Source organism: Oryctolagus cuniculus, chromosome 2 (genome assembly GCF_964237555.1).
Source record: "Oryctolagus cuniculus chromosome 2, mOryCun1.1, whole genome shotgun sequence".
Classification (NCBI taxonomy): domain Eukaryota; kingdom Metazoa; phylum Chordata; class Mammalia; order Lagomorpha; family Leporidae; genus Oryctolagus; species Oryctolagus cuniculus.
Genome location: NC_091433.1, coordinates 80,790,813 through 80,813,515, shown reverse-complemented (window position 1 = coordinate 80,813,515; position 22,703 = coordinate 80,790,813). Strand labels below are relative to the sequence as shown.

The following is a 22,703-nucleotide window of genomic DNA, read 5'->3' as shown; positions in this document are numbered from 1 at the left end:
CACCTGCCGGTTCACTCCCCCAAGTGCTGCTAACAGCCAGGAACTCCATCTGGGTCTCCCAGAGGTCGTTGCTAAGGTCCCCTTCATGTTGGCAGGGAAAGCGCCCTGAGTTTCTCCTGTGGACAGCTGTGCGTCAGGAATCCCGGAGCAGCGCGGCTGAGCCGCTCAGCAGTGTGGACGTTGGCCGGCCTGGCCGGGGCTGCGGGGCTCGCCACATGCTCATGCACGGCCCTCCAGGCAGGAGGCTTCATGCAGATCCATGGCACATGGTCGTCTAACAGTTAACACCATGGTTCCCACTAGAGCACGTGGTGAGACAGGGAGGTGGAGACACAGAGATACAGAGAACCAGGACGGACATGCAGTCCTTCTGGTCAGTTCCATTGGTCACACATGCACCATCACTGTGGGGCAGGGCACACAGGTGTGGACACCGGGTGGGCACTGGCTGCCGGAGTGCTCTCTACCCTTACATGAAAACACACCCGCTCCCTCCCGCGAGACACCAAAGCTTCCTATCATGCCGCATCAGCACCACGTGAGGTCTGGGGACAGACGAGGGCGCAGCAAACACAGCACCCAGTGGTGTGGTGTGGTGTGGTGTGGTGTGGTGTGGTGTGGTGTGGTGGGCGCCACCATCCTAGACTGATGCTGGTTCGAGTCCCGGTAATGTGCTTGAGAAAGCAGTAGAGGATGGCCCAAGTCCCTGGGTCCCTGCACCCACATGGGAGACCAGGAGGAAGCTCCTGGCTCCGGATCCGCCCAGCTCCCACCGTTGTGGTCATTTGGGGAGTGAATCAGCAGATGGAAGATCTCTCTCTCTCTCTCTCTCTGCAACTCTGCTTTTCAAATACAATAATCTTTAAAAAGAAAACAAAACAGCACCTCTGATCTGCAGACCTGGAAACCTGAGACTGGTCAGTACCCCTCCCCGTGGCCAGCGCGCTTCAGTGGGACACGAGATGGCTCCCTAGGTACTCAAGGTCAGGTCCAGCGCAGTTCTGAAACCCAGGCACGCAGCCGCTGGAAGGATGGCCCCTAGGTCAGACCTGCTGCCAGGCACCGCCTTTCCACAGCTCTCACCGACCAGGAGGCGTGGGCTTCACCTTCGGCACACGTGGAATCTAAGGCCTCTATTATTTATTTATTTAATTTTGACAGGCAGAGTGGACAGTGAGAGAAAGAGAGAGAAAGGTCTTCCTTTTCCGTTGGTTCACCCTCCAATGGCTGCTGCGGCCGGCGCTCCAAAGCCAGGAGCCAGGTGCTTCTCCTGGTCTCTCATGCAGGTGCAGGGCCCAAGCACTTGGGCCATCCTCCACTGCACTCCCGGGCCACAGCAGAGAGCTGGCCTGGAAGAGGGGCAACCGGGACAGAATCTGGAGCCCCAACCGGGACTAGAACCCGGGGTGCCAGCGCCGCAGGCAGAGGATTAGCCTCATGAGCCACAGCGCTGGCCGGAAGCGGCCTTTTCAGTACTTAGATCATTTAGGTCGTTGGCTGCGTCTTCCACCTTCCGAATGCCAGTGGCTGACAGTGATGGCAAACTCCCGGCAGCTACACAACCAGGACTCCTTCCTCCAGCTCCCAGTCTTACTGACCTCCATTTCCTGCAAGTGCACACCGGCAGGCTGATCAGAAACAACGGGGTGGTCATCCACAACTTCAGACACTCCGGGCTTCCACTCGCACGCTCCTCAAAGCCGCTCCCACAAGGGAGGCTCCGTCGTGGAAGCACTTTGCTCACAGCGCCCAGACCCGCGTTACACATTGCTCCCTTGGCCATGAGCTCAAAACTTGGCAAGTAAAAATTTACTTGATTTTTAAAAAGATTTATTTGAATGTGTTACAGAGAGAGAACAGACAGAGAAAGAAACAGAGAAAGAGCAATCTTCCATCCACTGGTTCACCCCTCAAGTAGCTGCAACGGCTGGGGCTGGGCCAGGCTGAAGCCAGAAGCTTCTTCCTGGTCTCCCACGTGGGTGCAGGGGCCCAAGCACTTGGGCCATCCTTCGCTGCTTTCCCAGGCACATTAGCAGGGAGCTGGACAGAAGTGGAGCAGCCGGGTCTTGAACTTGCACTCATATGGGATGTTGGCATTCCAGAAGGCGACTTTACCTGCTACGCCACAATGCAAATCTAATCTCTTGATTTTCTTAACAATCTACAATTAAATTTTTTTTTTTTTTTTTTTGCATTTGAGAGAAACAGAGTGAGCTCCCACAACTGATGGAGCTGCAGTGGCCCAAGGGTGAGAACTCAACCCAGGTCTCCCATGAAGGTAGCAGGATTCCAGCCTCAGCTCCCAGGTACACATCACAGCAGGAAGCTGGAGGCAGGAGCTGGAGCCAGAATCAATCCAGGCACTCGAATGTGGTATGCTGATTTCTTAACTGGCCTTTCAACCACCAGGCAAAACACCTGTCCCAGCACCGCCACACAAGTCCTGCGGGTCAGCAAGCTTGGAGAATCGTAGCTGGGTGGTGCTGGTTCGAGGCTCCCTGAAGTCGCACTCACACTGTTGGCCACAGCTGCAGTCCTTGGAGTTACTCACACTTATTTCTGGGTATTGAGGCTATTAAATATCAAAATATTTAATTTTATTTTTGCAAACTTGTAAAATCTTGAAACTCTTTTATAATTTTTTTTTAAAGATTTATTTATTTATTTGAAAGTCAGAATTAGAGAGAGAGAGAAGGAGAGGCAGAAATCTTCCACCCCACGTGGCCGCAACGGCCAGAGCTGTGCCGATCCGAAGCCAGGAGCCAGGAGTGTCTTCCAAGTCTCCCACACAGGTGCAGGGGCCCAAGGACTTGGGCCATCCTCCACTGCTTTCCCAGGCCATAGCAGAGGGCTGGATAGGAAGTGAAGCAGCCAGGACTCGAACCGGCACCCATATGGGATGCGGGTACTGCCGGCAGCAGCTTTACCCACTGCGCCACAGCACTGGTCCCAATTAATTTGTAATCAGAAAAAAATTTTGTTTTCCCCGGTTGCCCCTCTTCCAGGCCAGAATCCTGCGCCCCGACCGGGACTAGAACCCGGTGTGCTGGCGCTGCAAGGCGGAGGATTAGCCTACTGAGCCGCGGCGCCGGCCCGTCCTATTGATTTTCAAAGATATATTAAGCATCTATTATGTAGCAAGTATTTCTGGTATGAAGAAAAGACCACAGCCACTGTCTTTAAGGAATTATGGATTTGTGAACACAAAAACATAGCTAATAACACAACGCGAAACACATGTGGGGGCTGGCGCTGTGGTACAGCGGATAAAGCTGCTGCCTGCAACACCGGCATCCCATGTGGGTGCCGGTTCATGTCCCAGCTGTTCCATTTCTGATCCAGCTCCTTGCTATGGCCTGGGGAAAGCAGTCAGTGGAACATGTCCCAAGTGTTTGGGCCCCTGCCACCCACTTGGGAGACCCAGATGAGGCTCTTAGCTTTGGCTTGGCCCAGCGCTAGCCATTGGAACCAACTGGACTGAAGATCTCTTGTGTCTCTCCTCTCTAACTCTTTCAAAATGATTAAGTTTTTTAAAAAATTAAAAGATAAATGTTGCTCAAGTGGTATTTATAACACTAAAGGACGGGCAGGTCAGGGGTCAGCATTGTGGTGCAGTGGTGTAAACTGCTGCCTACAGAGCCAGCATCCAGTATCAGAGCACGGGTTCAAGTCCTGGCTGCTCTGCTTCTGATCCAGCTCCCTGTTAATACACCTGGGAAGCAGCAGAGGATGGCCCAAGCACTTGGGCCCATCAGAAGACCCAGATGGAGTGCCTGGCTCCTGGTTTTGGCCTGGCCCAGCCCTGGCTGTTGCAGATGTTTGGGGAGTGAACCAGCATTTCTCCCTCTCTCTCTCTCTCTCTCTCTCTCTCTCTGTGTTTCTCTGCCTTTCAAATGAATAAACAAATAAATCTTTGAAAAAAAAAAAAAAAGATAGGAGTCAGATGAGCAGAGTGAAGACAGACCCCGAGAAAAGGAGAGAGTAGCTGGAGTCAAGCGAATAGCCTCTCATACCACACTCGGATTCTGAACTTGCGCACGGTCTACCGTTACGGTCTGTAAGCAGGAAAACGCAATGACCAGATATATTAAAATATATGTGTTTTAAGGCTTGCATGGTTTTATTCTTAAAAATATCGATCCACCTGGAACTCCTCAAATGTTACAATTTCCTACCAGGCAAAAGTACACAAACTGCAGACATCGGTACAGAAAACAGTAATGCATACTTACCAAGAAAGTTAAAACCAGAGAGCTTTGAATCCTCTTTAGGGTTTTAATTGCTAGAAAAGCAGCAGGAATGGACATTCCTATTCAAGAGGCTGAAGGTTCCTGTGAATTGGCAAATAGTCCCTGTGTGCTGAACTGGGCTGCACACTCCGAACGTGGTTCCTAGCACTCTGTGTTTCGGTACCCTGGGAAACGTCAGCTGGGGAAGTGTCAGTGAGGAAGGGCCTCGCTAGACACTGCAGGCTGGCACAACCACAAATGACCGGAGGCAGAGAGCGGGCCTTTTCTAATCCTTTATGTTGGCCAATCCCCACAGGTGGCAACAGTAAAGCGGCCACCGCCTTGCGCTCAGTCAAGGTGTAGCCGGGTTTTAATCCCTTGATTGTCCTGGACGGTGCTCTGCTCTTTCTCTTCCACGTTGAGCACGGTGTCCACGGTTATCCCCACGTCCTCCAGGGACCAGCCTCCTGCCACTTCCAGAGGCTTTCTGGGAAAGGAGGTGGAGAGGCTGTAGAGAGCCGTGTGGTAGCCGACGTTCATCATCCAGTCCAGTAAGACCTGGAAGACAAGCGCTCAGTCACCACCACACACGGGGCACGCGGGTGCCTGTGGCTCGCGGGATCTGTCACGGCCGTCACGTGGGATCCTGTGTGCAGGAGCCGCGGGACAGAATGTCCACCCCTCAGAGACACTGGTGGGCGGCTAACGGGAAGGAGCGAGCTGCGAGTCTTGTCTCAGCCAAGGCACTACTGCCCCTTACAGGTGGTACCTACAAGAGCCCCACCCACTCGTGAGCAACAGCCAGTTTTCAGCCAGTAAGTGGAGAACGAAAGGCTAGCGTTTAGGAAATAATTACTCAGATCAGAATCTCTCAGGAGCTCTGTCACAACAGACATGTCTACGCTCTAAAGACTGCCTGAGGATGGCCTCATTTCCTTTTTTCAACTTTACTTATTTGAGAGGCAGAAAGACAGACAAGGGAGCTCTCATCTGTGGGTTCACTCGCCAAATGCTTGAGACAGCTGGGATTGGGCTGAGGTGGAAGCCAGAAGCCAGGAACCCAATCCAGGTCTCCCATGTGGATGGCAAGAGCCCAATCACTTGTGCCATCACTGTCTTCCGGGGTTCGAGTTAGCAGGAGGCTGCAGCGAGGAGCTGGAGGCAGGTATCACATGCAGACCCTCAGGGCCAGCACTGTGGCACAGCGGGTTAAAGCCCTGGCCTGAAGCACCAGCATCCCATATGGGCGCCGGTTCTCGTCCCGGCTGCTCCTCTTCCAGTCCAGCTCTCTGCTATGGCCTGGGACAGCAGCAGAAGATGGCCCAAGACCTTGGGCCCCTGCACCCACGTGGGAGACCTGGAAGAAGAAGCTCCTGGCTCCTGGCTTTGGATTGGCTCAGCTCTGGCCATTGTGGCCATCTGGGGAGTGAACCAGTAGACGGAAGACCTCTCTCTCTGTCTCTACCTCTGTAACTCTTTCAAATAAATAAAAATAATCTAAAAAAAAAAAAAATGCAGACCCTCCAACATGAGAAAGATGGCACCTTAACCCCACCTTAACTGGTGGGATGACCTGACTCTCAAGTCCACACTTCCTGTCGTGAGGAGTCCCACAGCGATGATGAAAGCGTCCACTTACTATTCCTAGTAATGACGCCTGCCTCAAAACATACAATGCTTATTTCAAACAAAGGATGGTTTGTGGCATTGGGAAGAAAGGTGGATGACAGAATGTTCTAGAAGGAAGCTGTAGTTTCAAATATAGATAGCCCAAGAAACTACTGACACTCCATGTCATAGATGTGTACCTGTGTCAGGGTTTCTAGAACTCCGTGATGTTCAGCATATGGTATGCCTTAATTTAACCAATGCTTACATAAACACTTATAACTTTGAACATTGGTTTTATTTCTACAGAATAGATTCTTATAAATGAAATGACTCAAAGATTTTATCTAAAAAATATGATGGTAAATTCTCCCATAAGAACAGGGGTCCAACTGGCATTATTAACAAGTTGTTGGAACCCCGGTGTGTTCCCCAAATACTTGATCCTCACTGATTCGAAATGAGGCCAGTTTTTGCCTTCATACTTTGATCTGCTTAGAAAATCCTACTCAAGCTTTTTATCTGCCATCCTACTGAGGTGATTATCTTTTTGTAGATTTGTATAAGTTCCTTACAAAAATGACCAGCAAACATAAAGATTAAATTTTTTTTCCAAATCAGCTTTTAACTTTATGAACATTTTCTTTGTAAATTAGTTTTTATGTGGTCAAATCCACCAGTAATGCAACAATCAGGACAGAAAATTTATCATATTTTTAATGCACAAATAATTAAATGATGAAAATATACCAAACTCAGTGTGGCAACAGATCAAGTTCTTTCCCCTCTGCTCTTCTGTTTTCCAAATTATCTCTAACACACACAGTATTGTTTTTAAAAGAAAAAACAAAAATCGACTAAGACTGTTCTGGACACAAGCAATGGGGCATGGGTTAATAATCCACCAGCAACAAGGGGAGTAAAGTTAATGCTGGCTGCTTCCCAAGGGCGTAATAGCTTCTTACCACCCAACCGTGACAACGTACTCACACCAACACAACCAACAAAAGGAAGAACCAGAACCCGACAACACTGGGATGCAGAGATCACAGTCCAAAGCTGCCCAGCCAGTCCCACACACAGGCCAGCGCCCCGTGTCCTTGTGGATGGGTAGGCCTGGGGGCAACCATAGGTCAACCACTGCCACAGTCAGCAACCAGAATTCTCACAGCAGGGACGGCCTCACTCACCTGTGCCCTGCAAGACTTAAAGAACCTTCTCCTCAGGACACTCCCCGTTGGACATCGGAGCGCGACAGTGACCACCTGGGGCACAAAGATGTTCACATTAGAATTCCGAGCCACTGCTCCCGCAACTCCAGAAGCACACACGGAGAGCGGCAGGCACTCCGCTCTGAACAGGGGTCCGGATGAAGTTCACCCTCAACGCCGAAATAATTCTTCCAGAATGAAGGCGAGCGTCCTCCTCCAGCCTGCGGAGGGCAGCAGGGACTGCAGGTGTCTCTGCCCAGACGGCAGCAGGCCTTCCGAGGGACCGCAACAGGAAAACACAGCGTGGGGGAGCAAGTCCTGCATATTATAACATCTACAAATTTCAAACATTCACTACAATAAATTTATATTTTTAAATAATTTTTTTTTTTAATTTGAGAGAGAGTAGACAAAAGCATATATACAGAGAGAACTTCTATCTGCTAGTTCACTCCTCAAATGCCTGCAACGACCTGGACTGGGCTGGGCTGAAGCTGGGAGCCAGGAGCACAGTCCAAGTCTCCCATGCGGGTGGCAGGGACTGAACTGCCTGAGCCACCGTCCCTGCTCCCAGGACCTGCGTTAGCAGGAAAGGGGCCGAGAGCCAGGGTCGAGCACTAAAGGCAGGCACTCTGCTGCTGGATTGCAGGCATCTTGACTACTACACACCTGCCCTTTAAACTGAATTCCATTTTTCCACAAGCTTTTTGAAGTACCTTCAGAGAGAGAGAGAGAGAGAGAGAGAGAGAGAGAGAGAGAGAGAGAGAGAGAGAGAGAGAGAAGAGAGAAGGAAAGGGAGAGAGCGATCTTCCATCCAGCGGTTCACTTCCTAAATGCTTGCAACAGCCAGGGCTGGGCCAAGCTAAAGTCAGGGGCCAGGAACTCTATCCTGGCCTCCTGCATGGGTGACAGGAACCCACATACTGGAGCCATCAATTGCTGCCACCCAAGATCATCAACAGGAAGCTAGATAGAAGCAGAGGAACCCGAACTCAAAGCAGCACTATGATATGCAGGCATCCCGTGCGGTACCTTAACCCACTGCACCCAAAACGCCTACTCTGATACAAGACATTTCTACTTCATCGCTATTACTTCTACTAAACAAAAGGTTTATAATAAATTATAAAATAAATCACAGGATTAAAAGCAAATTTTGCTGATTTTTTTTTATTTTTATTTTTATTTATTTATTTATTTTTTTTTTTGACAGGCAGAGTGGACAGTGAGAGAGAGAGACAGAGAGAAAGGTCTTCCTTTGCCGTTGGTTCACCCTCCAATGGCCGCCGCGGCCGGTGCGCTGCGGCCGGCGCACCGCGCTGATCCGATGGCAGGAGCCAGGAGCCAGGTGCTTTTCCTGGTCTCCCATGGGGTGCAGGGCCCAAGCACCTGGGCCATCCTCCACTGCACTCCCTGGCCACAGCAGAGAGCTGGCCTGGAAGAGGGGCAACCGGGACAGAATCCGGCGCCCTGACCGGGACTAGAACCCGGTGTGCCGGCGCCGCAAGGCGGAGGATTAGCCTAGTGAGCCGCAGCGCCGGCCAAATTTTGCTGATTTTTTTAAAAACAATATTTAGCTTTTTCATTCAGGTTTTGTTTAAGCTGCAATGATCTAGTAGAATTTAAAGCCAACTGCTGGGACCAGTGTGTGGCACAGTGGGTTACGCCACTGCTTTCGATGCCTGCATCCCATATGAGTGCCTGTTCAAGTCCCAGCTGCTCTGCTTCTAATCTAGCTCCCTGCTAATGTGCCTTGGAAAGCAGCAGAGGATGGCCCCAAGCACCTGGGCCCCGCCACCCAGGTGGGAGACCCAGATGGTGTTCCAGGTTCCTGGCTTCAGCCTGGCCCAGCCCTGGCTGTTGTGAATTTTTGGGAAGTAAACCAGCAGATGGAAGATCTCTCTGTCACTCTGCCTTTTCAAATAAATAAATATTTTATAAACAGAAAAGGCCAACTGTGTTATGAGGAACCAGGGTTAAAATATAGTAAATTACAGGCGGGTATTATGGCCCAATAGGTACACATCCACATTCTACAATGAAGTGCCTGGGATCAAATTCCACTTCTGCTCCCAATCCAGCTTCCTGCTAACAAGCCCAGGAGGCAGCAGAAGACAGCCCAAGAACTTGGGTTCCAACCACCCATGTGGGAAACCTGGATGGAGTTCTTGGCTTTGGCTTGGCCCAACCCCGGTTGTTGTGGGCATTTGGGGAGTAAACCAGAGGACGGAAGATCTCTCCCTCTGTCTCTCTGACACCCTGCTTTTCAAATAAATAAATCTTTTTTTTTTTAAAAATATAGTGAATGAATATTTTTAATTATGATAAGACAAATACTTGTGGGAAATGAACTATCACTATTTGAAATGTGGCAACTTTCTATTATATTTACTCTGAGGGTTGGCTATGCAATTTCTCCTAATATTATTAGCAGTGCAGAGGGCTGATGTATGAATAGATAAAAATGCATGGGCCACAAACCAAACTGGGAAGTAAGTCAGGCTCCCAAACAGTCTGCTAAATGAAATTTAACTCAAAAGTAGAAGCCACAATTAAAATTTGTTTTCCCAGTACTCTTGAAATAAGATAACATACAATGAAAATAATTGCCATGGAAATATATGATGATTTATAAAATTATTTCCAAATTATCTTACAATCTATGGCTACTGAATTTTCAAGTTAACGGTGGAACTGTGGAGTAAGTCTTGTGGTACGGTGGGTTAAGTCACTGCTTGGGACATCTGTGATACATAGTAGAGTGCCTGGGGTTGAATCCTGCCTCTGCTTCCAATTCAGCTTCCTGCTAACACACAACCTGTTAGGCAGCAGACGACGGCTCAGGTACCTCGTCTCTGCCACATGCGAGACCTGGATGAAGTTTCTGACTCCTAACTTTGGCCTGGCCCAGATCCAGCTATTGTGGGTATCTAGGAAGTGAGCCAGCAGATGGAAGATCTCTCTCTCTTGTTGCTATGCCTTTCCAATAAATAAAAATAAGTAAACTTTAAAAAATAAAAGTGAAACAGTAACATAAGGTGAATATTCTATTGAGAATGGATTTCCATGAATTATTATCTTCTCCCATTGAAAAATTTAAACATCATTGGTATTTTAATTCTGTAGATAGCTATAATACTAAACACGTAACAGGCCCTGAATAAGTCAAAGTGTACTATGCAAGTAAGAACTGTATTATTTTTCAGATCCCTCCTTCTGCTATTAGAAATCCATGTAGGGGGCCGGCGCCGCGGCTCACTAGGCTAATCCTCCGCCTTGCGGCGCCGGCACACCGGGTTCTAGTCCCGGTCGGGGCACCGGATTCTGTCCCGGTTGCCCCTCTTCCAGGCCAGCTCTCTGCTGTGGCCAGGGAGTGCAGTGGAGGATGGCCCAGGTGCTTTGGGCCCTGCACCCCATGGGAGACCAGGAAAAGCACCTGGCTCCTGGCTCCTGCCATCGGATCAGCGCGGTGCGCCGGCCGCAGCGGCCATTGGAGGGTGAACCAACGGCAAAAAGGAAGACCTTTCTCTCTGTCTCTCTCACTGTCCACTCTACCTGTTAAAAAAAAAAAAAAAATCCATGTAGGTCCCTCATCCATTAATCTGCTCTTAAATCCAAGCAGGCTTGCAGTATATCAAGAATTTTCTCATCTGGTTCAATATTATAACAGAGTCACAGGTACTACCCATACAGAAATGTACAAGGAGATGTCAGTAAATTCATCAAAAATGGAATCACGTTTATTTTGGGGGTGGGCGTCCTGGCGCACTGGGTTACCAGCACTTGGGAGGCTCACACCACATCCCAGAGTGCTGGTGGAGGCCCAGCTCCTCCACCCGGGATCCAGCTTCCTGTTACTGCATCTGGGGAAGCAGCAGATGAGAGCCCAAGTACTTGGGAGACTCAGATGGAGTTCCTGGCTCTTTTCTCTCTCTTACTCCTTCTCCATCTCCCTCTGTATGCTGCCTTTTAAATAAATTATTCTTTAAAAACATGTTGGGGGCCCAGCATGTGACTTCCTAACAGCAGGTTAAGCTACTGCCTACAACACTAGAATCCCAACTGCTCAGCTTCTGATCCAGCTCCCTGCTAATGACCCTGAGAAAGCAGCAGAGGATGGCCCAAGTGCTTGGACTCCTGCTACCCACATGGGAGACCTGGAAGAAGCTCCTGGCTTCAGCCTGGCCCAGCCCTGACCATAGCAAGGATTTGGGAAATGACCCAGCATACTAAAGATCTCTGTTTTTCTGTCTCTCCCTCAACCGCTATTACCCTGCCTTTCAAATTAAAAAAAAAAAAAAAATTATAGACTTATTTATTTATTTGAAAGAGTTACAGGGGGAATGTGGGGGAGAGAGAGAGAGAGAGATCTCCTATAAACTGGTTCATGCCCCAGATGGACATAAATGGCCAGGCTGAAGCCAGGAGCTTCATCTGGGTCTTCCACATGGGTGGCAGGGGGCCCAAACATGTAGGCCATCTTCCCCTGCTTTTCCCAGGCCATTAGCAGGGGACTTGATCAGAAATGGAGCAGCCAGGATACAAATTGGCACCCATATGGGATGCTGGTGTTGCAGGTGGCAGCCTAACCTGCTATGCCATAGTGCCAGCCCCAATAAACTTATCTTTTAATTCTATTTTCTACAAATTGTTTGAAGTACTCTTGTACATGTATATGAAAGCTTCATCTAGTTCTTATCTTTTTTAAAAAGATTTATTTATTTTAAAGGCAGAGTTACACGAGAGAGAGAGAGAGAGAGAGAAAGAAAGAGAAAGAGAAAGAGAAAGAGAAAGAGAAAGAAAGAGAAAGAGAGAGAGAGAGAGAGAGAGAGAGAGAGAAAGAGAGAAAGAGAGAGAGAGAGAGAGACCGACCTTCCATCTGCTGGTTCATTCCCCAAATGGCCACAATGGCCAGGGCTGAGACAAGCCAAAGCCAGGAGCCCAAAACGCCATCTGGGTCTCCCACGTGGGTGCAGGAGCTGAAGCATTTGAGCCATCCTGCACTGCTTTCCCAGGCCATTAGCAGGGAGCTGGATTCAAAGCCGGGTCTTGAACTGGTGCTCATATTAAATGCTGGCATGAGAGACAGTGGCTTTACCCACTGCATAACAACACCTCCCTGGAAGTACTTTGCTAGGGTCATAAGGTGGGAGCTGGCTGGAAAGGTTACAGTCCCCAAATAGAATGCTTACCCCCCCCCTTTTTTTTTTCTTTTTTCTTTTTTTTTTGTTTGGCTTTAAACTTTTTTTTTTTTAAGATTTATTTTATTTATTCAAAAGACAGTTACAGAGAGAGAGGTAGAGACAGAGAGAGAGGTCTTCCATCCGATGGTTCACTCCCCAGATGGCGGCAACGGCTGGAGCTGCACCAATCTGAAGCCAGGAGCCACAAGCTTCTTCCAGGCCTCCCACGTGGGTGCAGGGGCCCAAGGACTTGGGCCTTCTTGTACTGCTTTCCCAGGCCATAGCAGAGAGCTGGATTGGAAGTGGAGCAGCTGGACTCGAACCATCCCATATGGGATGCTGGCACTTCAGGCCAGGTATTTAACCTGTGCACCACAGCACCGGTCCTCTTAACTTTCTTTTTTTAAAGATTTATTTATTTATTTAAAAGATTTACACAGAGAGAGGGGGAGAGGCAGAGAGAGACAGGTCTTCCATTCACTGGTTCACTCCCCAGTTGACTGCATCGGCTGGAGCTGAGGCAATCTAAAGCCAGGAGCCAGGAGCTTCTTCTGGGTCTCCCATGTGGGTGCAGGGGCCCAAGGACTTGGACCATCCTCTACTGCTTTCCCAGGCCATAGCAGAGAGCTGGGTAAGAAGTGGAGCAGCCAGGACTCAAACCGGCGCCCATATGGGATACTGGCATTGCAGGCAGCAGCTTTACCGCCCATGCCACAGCGCCAGCCCCCAGCTTTTAACTTTCTTGATGATAACATGTCAAGCTTAAAGACTGTTGACACATTATTGTGGAAAAGCGTTGAGCGGAGGCAGACATGTCTAGAGGAACCAGGCCTGGGAACAGGTGAGCAGATCAGGGGGAAGAGAACAAGACAGAGTGAGAAAATCACTGAAAGATGGAATGGGATGTGTGAAGCCATCCGAGACCATGAATGGCTAGCAGGCAATAAAGAACTTTTTCAGTGAATTCTTCAAAATCCATGCGCACTGGTAACTGTACAGATAGAAAAAGCCCGACCCCCAAGGATGATCCTGTTAGGATCACAATGTTTCATTGTTATTGTCTCTTGATTAGTACAAAGTAGAATGTTCTATAAAAGTATCAAATAGCATCAATTACACATTCATAGTGTCCACTACAAGACCTCATTATAAAATATAAACATTGCTTGTACCAATTAATTCAGTGTCTAGAAATCATATGTTGTATATATATTTTTAAAGACTTATTTATTTATTTGAAAGTCAGAGTTACAGAGAGAGAGGAGAGGCAGAGAGAGAGAGATCTTCCATCCACTGGTTCACTCCCCAACTGGCTGCAATGGTCAGAGCTGGGTCCATCCGAAGCCAGGAGCCAGGAGCTTCTTCCAGGTCTCCCATGCGAGTGCAAGGGCCCAAACACTTGGGCCATCTTCTACTGCTTTCCCAGGCCATAGCAGAGAGCTGGATCAGAAGTGGAGCAGTCGGGACTCGAATTGGCACCCATATGGGATGCTGGCACTGCAGGCAGCAGCTTTACCCACTACGCCACAGTGCCAGCCCCATGTTGTATATATTTGTATATATATATTTGTATATATTTGACATGTGCATTTTTCAAGTAATAATTATTTACTATAATTCTGTTGACCAAAAAGGAAGCAGACAGAAGCAATAAGCAGAGAAGGGAGAAGCAAATGGAACCAGGACTGCTTATACAGTGACTGAGAGGAGAGTACCAGGGAGAGGCGGGACCCCTGGCTTTAATCCTGGTCCCGGCAGCAGGCACTGGGACCCTCCATCTCCCGTGGTGTCAGCCTCAGCTGAGATGGAATGAGACTGTTCCGAAGTCTGCTCTAGCTCCAGAATGCCACCGCTGTCACATTTCCGTAAAGGAGTGTAACACAGAAAGCCATCTGCCAAATATGGGGAGAAGGTGGCCAGGCAGCAAAATGCAGCGCTGATCAGTCACACAAGGAGAGCAGCGCCGCCCGCCAGCGCCGGCGCCGGCCTCTGCACCTGCTTCTCAGCCCATGAGGGTCACAGACCCAAACTTCGGCAGGAACATACAGCCGTCTCCCATCATCACAGAGAGGCGCAGCTCCCAGGGATTCGCTGAGCCCTGATGTTCGCGATCCACAAACCTCAGTCCCGAGCTGTGCTTCTGCAGGAATCCCCTCATGTACTGCAAAGCCAGGGTTCATTCATAAAAGTCTCTTCCTGCCGGGCCTACGCTAGACCTAATTACTCCTGTGTCACACAATGGCTGTGCTGGATACCAACCCAGGGCCTGATGAGAAGTGAGGATCGGGACAGGACACGGACAGGGAATCAGGAGTCTTTAAAAAAGCTGTTTTTCGGCCAGCGCCGTGGCTCACTAGGCTAATCCTCAGCCTTGCGGCGCCGGCACACTGGGTTCTAGTCCCAGTCAGGGCGCCGGATTCTGTCCCGGTTGCCCCTCTTCCAGGCCAGCTCTCTGCTGTGGCCAGGGAGTGCAGTGGAGGATGGCCCAAGTGCTTGGGCCCTGCACCCCATGGGAGACCAGGAGAAGTACCTGGCTCCTGCCATCGGATCAGTGCGGTGCGCCGGCCGCAGTGTGCTGGCCGCAGCGGCCATTGGAGGGTGAACCAACGGCAAAGGAAGACCTTTCTCTCTGTCTCTCTCACTGTCCATTCTGCCTGTCAAAAAAAAAAAAAAGCTGTTTTTCTCCCACGGGTCATGAGTCAGCACTGTACACCTGCACTGTCTCTATCTCTGTGGGACTTGCAGGTTTTCCTCAGCTATCCAAAGTACTCATCTCAAATTTTATGAATGTGGTAACAAAAATGTGGCCCTTCCAGGGCAGGCATTTGGAGGACTGGTTAAGCTACTGGTTGGGATGCCTGCATACTGTATCAGAGTTTCTGGGTTCAAGTCCCATCTCCCCTTCTGACTGTAGCATCCTGGGAGGCAGCAGGTAATGGCTCAAGGACTTGGGCACCTGCCACCTACGTGGGAGACCAAGACTGAGTTCCAACTTCTGGCTTTGGCCTGGCCCAGCCCTGGCTATCGTGGGCACTTGGGGAGTGAACCAGCACGTAGAAGATGTCTACCTGTCTCTGTCTTTCAAATAAATAAAGATAAATAAGATTTTTAGGCTAAAAAAAAAGAAACAAGAAAAATAAGACCCTCCCGATCGCTTTCATGGCTGCTGCAAAAATGGTTCTGTGTTGAACAGCACAGTAGGTGGAGAGCCCCGGGAAGGTGAAGGCCAGGTGGTGGCTCCTGAGCAGCGCTCAGATGCCTTCCTGGCTGTAAAGGCGTGTGCTCTCCGCCCATCACAGGTGTGTGACCTCAGTGGCCGGGAAAGGAGGGCAGCACAGATTGACAAAGCGGCTGGGAGGAAGCAGCTCAGTGCACAGTGGGGACGAGCCCACCCCCAGGCCCCCAACAGCAAGCCGTCCTCAAATTACAACATCCATAAGACCGTGTGCAACCTTCACTGCGTATTCAATTTGGAGTCATCTTCCAATTTTCATTTTGTTGAAGTAGGTACCTTGTTTGCTGACCCGAAGGTCTGGAAAAGCCCGTATGTACATTGGCCTGAGGCAATAAGTGAGTGAAGTGGCTCTAAAAGAGAGCAGGCTGGGGCCAGCACTATGGCATAGTGGTTAAGCCTCCGCCTGCAGCACTGGCATCTCACATGGACACTGGTTTGAGTCCTGGCTGCTCTATTTCCTATCCAGCTCTCTGCTATGGCCTGGAAAGGCAGTAGAAGATGGCCCAAGAGCTTGGGCCCCTGCACCCACGTGGGAGACCCAGAAGAAGCTCCTGGCTCCTGGCTTTAGATTGGCTCAGCTCCAGCCATTGCAGCCATTTGGGGAGTGAAGCAGCAGATGGAAGACCTTTCTCTCTATATCTCTCTCTCTCTGTCTGTAACTCTGTCTCTCAAATAAATAAATAAAATCTTAAAAAAAAAAAAAAAAAAAAAAAAAAAAAAAGACAGCAGGCATCCAAAGCAGGACTCAACCAAGGGCTGAAGGGATGACACCAACATTCAGGACAAAACCCACCTACAGTGCAATCCTGTGAGCACTGTTGCTCTTTCTTTCTTCACCCAAGTTCAGATAAGACATACTTGATGTTAAACAAGAAAACAGAAGACACATTTAAACTCTCAAAGAAAGAAATAAGCTTACTTCTCTAGCTGTTGGAGAAGGCTCTTCAGGTAGATCAACAACCTAAAGAAAAACAAACACTGGTGAGAGGAATGTCAATGTTTCAAGATGAGAAGGAGGACTGCTCAATGAAAAGGATTCCTTTCAGTATAGAGTTTAGATGCAGCTAAGCTTAATGTAACCTTTTATTTCAATATATTTGTAAAGTATTTACAATGGGGCTGGTGCTATGGCACATCAGGTTAGGCCACTGCCTCCAATGCCAGCACCCCATATGGGTGCTTGGTTCAAGTCCCAGCTGCTCCACTTCCAATCCAACTCCAGGCTAATGCGCCTGAGAAAGCAGGGGAAGATGGCCCAAGTACATAGGTCTCTGCCGCTCACATGGGAGACCCGGATGGAGTTCCAGGCTCCTGGCTTTGGCCTGGCCCAGCCTGGACTATTATGGCCATTTGGGGAGTGAACCAGTGGATAGAAGACTGAATCTCTCTCTCTCCTCCCCCGCCTCTCTATGCACATCTGCCTTTCAAATAATAAATAAATAAATATTTTTAAAAAAGAGTTTATAATGAAAATAGGAGCTCAATTAATAAACACTACTGAGTAAGCAACTTTGTGTTAACAACAATTCATGAAAATAAAATTTAAGATGGCAACTACACAATTAAAAATTTTTGATTTTATGATATCCAAAGATAGTATATGAGAATGCTTCAAGTTTGTGGGAAATGGAATAAAAAGATAAAGTTAGGGGAGGGCATTTGGCCTAGCAGTTAAGACCCTGATCAGAATGCCTGAGTCCCACCCTAGACTGGTGTTGTGGCACAGTGGCTTAAACTCATTGCCTGCACACCAGCATCCCAAGTAATATTGATTCAAGTCCTGGCTGCTCTAATTCTGATCCAGCTCCCCACTAACGCACCTTGGAAAGCAGTGGAAAATGGTCCAAGTGCTTGGGCCTGGGTTGCCCATGTGGGAGACCCAGAGGCAGTTCCAGGTTCCTGGTTTCAACCTGGCCCAGCCCCGGCTATTGCTCCCTCTCCCTCAGTAACTCTGCCTTTCAAATATATAAGTATTAAAAACAAAAAGAAAGAAAGAAAAAAGAATTCCTGAGTCTCATACTGGAGTCCCTGGCTTCCATAACAACCTGACTCCCTGTAATAGCATCGTGCTAATGCGCACCCTAGAGGCAGCAGGCGATGGGCCAAACTAACTGGGTTCCTGCCTCATATGTGGGAGACCCAGATGGGGTTACTAGCTCCCAATTTTGGCCTCAAGGCCATTATGAACTTTAAAATATATATATATATATAATTTTTTTTTTTCATTTGAAAGACAGAGACAGAAAGAGACAGATCTTTCACCCACTGGTTCACTCCCCAAATGTCTGCAACAGGCAGGGCTGGGCCAGGCTGAAGCCAGGAGCTGGGAACTCCATCCAGGTCTCCCACGTAGCTGGCAGGGACCCAGGTAATCACCACCTGCTGCCTCCCAGAGTGTTCACTGGCAAGACACCAGACTGGCCATGTGGGATGTGGGCGTCCCAAGTGGAGACTTAACTGCTATGCCACACATCTACCACAGGTCTCACTGCAGGCATTTGAGGAGCGAACCAGGGGATGCAAGCTCTCTCCTATCCATGTCTCTCTCTGCCTCTCCAATAAATAAATAAATAAATAATTTACTGTAAAAAAGATAAATTTGTTGTGGTACAAAGAAATTTTTAAAAATCCATCATTTTTTAATAGCATGCATTTTCCATGAACTTAAAGTATCCACATATAAATTACTGTTTTAAAGAAACAGATAAATGTTAACATGAATTAAGCCTTAATAAGACCCTCAAAGTATTAAAGTTCACACACACACACACACACACCCCACACACGCACATCTTAATAGGAATACAGTATTTCTCTTCATTGGTGCTCCTGGGGACTGGGCAGCAACCATCCACTTTGATTGCTTTTGTCCTTTTATTCACATTTCCCTCTCTCTGTTAATCTATTAGAAACCAGAAGTTCAGATCATTTTCTCTCACTAAAACCACTGTTGGGGCCAGAGCTGTGGCATAGCGGGCTAAGCCACCACTTGCAGCATCAACATATCACAGTGACAGTTCAAGTTCCAGTTACTCTGTTTCTGATCTAGCTCCCTGCTAAAGCCCCTGTGAAGGGAGTGGAAGATGGCCCAAGTGCTTGGGCCCCCGCACCCATGTGGGAGACCCAGAAGCAGCTCTGGCTCCTGGCTTTGGGTCAGCTCAGCTCTGGCCACTGTGGCCCATCTAGGGAGTGAACCAGCGGATGGAAGACCTTTCTCCCTGTCTCTCCCCCTCTGTCTATAACTCCACCTCTCAAGTAAATAAATAAAACCCACATGTGACTGTCAAACAAAATTTCCCATCAGCAGGGGATAATGTTACCAACAAAGAGCAAAGCAAGTTTAATGACTCCATGGAGCTGACGACAGGTGTGTGAAATGTTAACAGACCAATAACCTCATTCGCCCTCTCACACTCTGCTACGGCCCCAGGAAATCTCCACCTTGAAGGGCAAGGTAATGCACACTACCCTCAGGGACGAGGCAGCCCCCAGCTCTCGCCAGGAGTCAGAAAAACAGCTCTCTCTGCTCCAACCTTTGCCAACTGCAAATTAAAATCGACTCAGGGATTAAAGATGTGAAAGCAGCAAAGGACTAATAAACCTGGGCCCTATTCCAAAGTGACTGATGGCTGGCCGCGAAGGGTGAGTGAGGAAAATCACACACTCACGCTGACTGCAGGAATCAGCCTCTCACGAAACACAGCTTAATAACAGGTTAAGCTGCCTAACAGGAATGGCTCCCTTAGTAAACACTGTATTTTCTGTTTCTACATAATATTATTTCCTCAGTAAGAATGATTTTCTGAATGTGCTATCATTTATCGCTATAGCTTTCCTCTACATTAATATCAAACACTCTATTACTCTTAAAGATTAACATGAAAACATGAAAATCTTACCCCTCACCCTCAGGGAAGCTGATCACTTTGGAAGGTGGTGGGATTGAGTCCCAGATTAAAAGCCAGCTGCCCCCTTCACCCAGTCTGCCTGCCACAAGACAGTACTCCCACTGTGCACGGCTACAGTTCAAGGAGCAGGGATTAAGCAACGAACCTCCTGCTGCACGGGCTGGACGGCAGGTGGCAGAGCTTCCCGTGGAGGCTTGCGTCTCCTTGCTGCATCTTGGCAAGAGGTTTCCGAAGACGTGGGATTTGCATCTTCAGGCACCAAATCTTCATCGCCCTGGTCAGAAACAGACAATTTCTGAAACAGACGGTCTCGGTCCATTTCATCCTACTGACATTGGCGCCCTCTCTGATCCTGAAGGCATTTCAGTAGAAAACAGGAGTCTAAGTCAGCCATCATTAGACCCAGGCAATTAAAGCATCACCTCCTTGACAAGAAAACTGCAGGCTTAGAGTGGTCCAGAAACCACCCTCAGCCAGCTCTGGGACCCCAGCTCAGAGGCAAGGCTGGAAAAGGCCCTTCCCTCTGCGACTAACCCCCGGTCTCTCAGCAGTACGGAAAGGGAAAAAGCCCAAATGACACCGTTTCCTGCTGTCAGCAAAGGAAGCAAGGGGGTGCACGGGGCGATGGCTTCAGAGACCAGGAACACAGGACACCTATGTAAAAGCCTACGGCTGGACTCAGGAGTGTGTTACACAGAAACACATTTTAGGTTTCAAACTTTCACCTTCCTTTTTTTTTCTTTTTTAAGAATTATTTATTGGGGCCAGCACTGTGGTACAGTGGGTTAAAGCCTGGCCTGCAGCGCCAGCATCCACGTGGGCGCTAGTTCCAGTCCCAGCTGCTCCTCTTCCGATCAAGCTCTCTGCTATGGCCTGGGAAAGCGGTAGAAGATGACCCAAGTCCTTGGGCCCCTGCATCCACGTGGGAGACCCGGAAGAAGCTCCTGGCTCCTGGCTTCAGATCAGCACAGCTCCTGCCGTTGCGGCCATCTGGGGAATGAACCAGTGGATGGAGGACCTTTCTCTCTCTCTCTACCTCTCTCTCTACCTCTCTCTGTAACTCTTTCAAATACACAAAATAAACCTTCAAAAAAATATTTATTTATTTATTTGAAAGTCAGAGTTACACAGAGAGAGAAGGAGAAACAGAGAGTTCTTCCATCTGCTGGTTCACTCCCCAATCGGCTGCAACGGCTGGAGCTGCGCCCATCCAAAGCTAGGAGCTTGCTCTGGGTCTCCCAGGTGGGTGCATGGGCCTAAGCAGTTGGGCCATCTTCTACTGCTTTCCCAGGCCATAGCAGAGAGCTGGATTGGAAGCGGAGCAGCCAGGACTAGAACCGGTGCACAAACGAGATGCCGGCACTGCAGGTGATGGCTTTATCCACTACACCACAGCGCTGGGCCCTTACCTTCCATTTTAATCACTTCAGGAGGCAAAGGCTTTTATTCAAGGTTATCATATAGATTACCAGGGTAATCACATTAATATTAGTTATTAAAACTTTCACCTTAGCAAAATAATTTACCCAAATGTCAACTCTTGAACAGATGGCCCTCTATACCCATGGGTCTGACATCCACAAAGTCAACCCACTGCATATTGAAAATACTTTTCAAAACAAGAGTGTGTACTGAACATGTACAGACTTCATTTCCTTGTCATTAGTCCCTGTCCTGCACAGTGTAACATTTACAAAGCATTTACATTGTGACAGGTATCATAAGTAATATAGAGATAATTTAAATATACGAGAGGATGAGTATAAGAAATTTTACTCAAATACTACAGCACTTTACAGAAGGGAGAGGCATAGATTTTGGTATGGTGGAGGGCCCCGGAACCAGTACGGGGACCCTGAGGGAGGACAGTATATGCCTACTTGGTTCAATAACTCCTTCCTTCCACAGCCACTAGCCTTGGAGAAGAGAAAGTTCTCCTCGTCATACCACAAAAGGTCTGGCTCTTTTCCTTCAGAGTAAGAAAACCAGTGGCAGAAGCATGGGAAAGGGGAACCCCAAGATCTTAATGCCAGTACCAGCCAAGCCCAGGCTGACTCACCACCAACCCCAGCACTGGAACTGAGGGATGTACTTTCTTATCTTCATGGTCTCTATTTTTTTTTTTTTAAGGTTTATTTATTTATTTGAAAGGTAGAGTCAGAGAAAGAGATAAAGACAGAGGTCTTCCATCCAGTGGTTCACGCTCCAAATGGCTGCAACAGCTGGATCTGGACTGATCTGAAGCCAGGAGGCAAGAGTTTCTACTGGGTCTCCCACATGGGTGCAGGGGCCCAAGTACTTGGGTCATCTTCCACTGCTTTCCCAGGCACATGAGCAGGGAGCTGGATCAGAAGTGGAGCAGCCAGGACTTGAACCGGTGGCCATATGGGATGCTGGCACTGCAGGCAGGTGCCCCTATCTTCATGTTCTTTAATAGTCCTAATGGCCTTAAGTCATAAGGACACCAACAGCCTACCCTGTCTACCTGACATTTTGTTGTGCCCATTAATCGAGTTAAAAATAGAAACTATTTTTAACTAGACCTAGCCCCTAGCTTAACAGCAACAGGCTAATGACTATTTTTGAAAGAGAACTTGCCACAGTAGAAAAAAACCAATAAACCCACCATTGTCAACCCCAAAATGGAACAGAAGACAAACTCAACCCTGAAGCGAAACCACAGAGCAGGTGTTCAGCCCAGTGGTTAAGCTGGAACTTGGGATACCCACATCCCTTAACAGGATGCCAGTTTTGGAGTCTTGGCTCTGTTACCCCTTCTGGCTTCCTGTGAATGCACACTCTGTTGGCACCAGGTGATACTTATGTGAGTATCTGGGTTGCTATCACCCATGTGGGAGAACTGTATTAAAGTTCCTGCCTTCTGGCTGGCGCCGCGGCTCAATAGGCTAATCCTCCGCCTTGCGGCGGCGCCGGCACACCGGGTTCTAGTCCGGGTCGGGGTGCCAGATTCTGTCCCGGTTGCCCCTTCTCCAGTCCAGCTCTCTGCTGTGGCCTGGGAGCACAGTGCAGGATGGCCCAGGTCCTTGGGCCCTGCACCCGCATGGGAGACCAGGAGGAAGCACCTGGCTCCTGCCTTCGGATCAGCACGGTGCGGCAATTGGGGGGTGAACCAATGGCAAAAGGAGACCTTTCTCTCTGTCTCTCTCTCTCCCTGTCCACTCTGCCTGTTAAAAAAAAAAAAAAAAAAAAAAGTTCCTGGCTTCTGGCTTCCACCTGGCTCAGCCCTGCCTATTGCAGGCACTTGGGGACTGAACCAGGAGACCGGCAATTTCTCTCTCTTCTCCTTCTCCCTGCCTCTCCACCTCTTG

At 48.8% G+C, this 22,703-nt stretch overlaps 1 protein-coding gene across 2 annotated transcripts in view; it reads right to left on the bottom strand.

The window, feature by feature from the left end:
- Window positions 1–4,087: 4,087 nt before the first annotated feature.
- Window positions 4,088–22,703, bottom strand: part of UBXN8 (UBX domain protein 8) — a 51,695-nt gene continuing 33,079 nt past the window's right edge. For both annotated transcript variants that reach the window (XM_002709537.5, XM_051842625.2), the window contains 4 exons: window positions 19,520–19,648; window positions 16,386–16,427; window positions 7,028–7,102; window positions 4,088–4,787 (listed from right to left, as the gene is read on the bottom strand). In XM_002709537.5, the coding sequence (XP_002709583.2) occupies window positions 4,578–4,787; window positions 7,028–7,102; window positions 16,386–16,427; window positions 19,520–19,648 (456 nt within the window). In that variant the 3' untranslated portion in view covers window positions 4,088–4,577. The remainder of the gene's footprint in view (window positions 4,788–7,027; window positions 7,103–16,385; window positions 16,428–19,519; window positions 19,649–22,703) is intronic.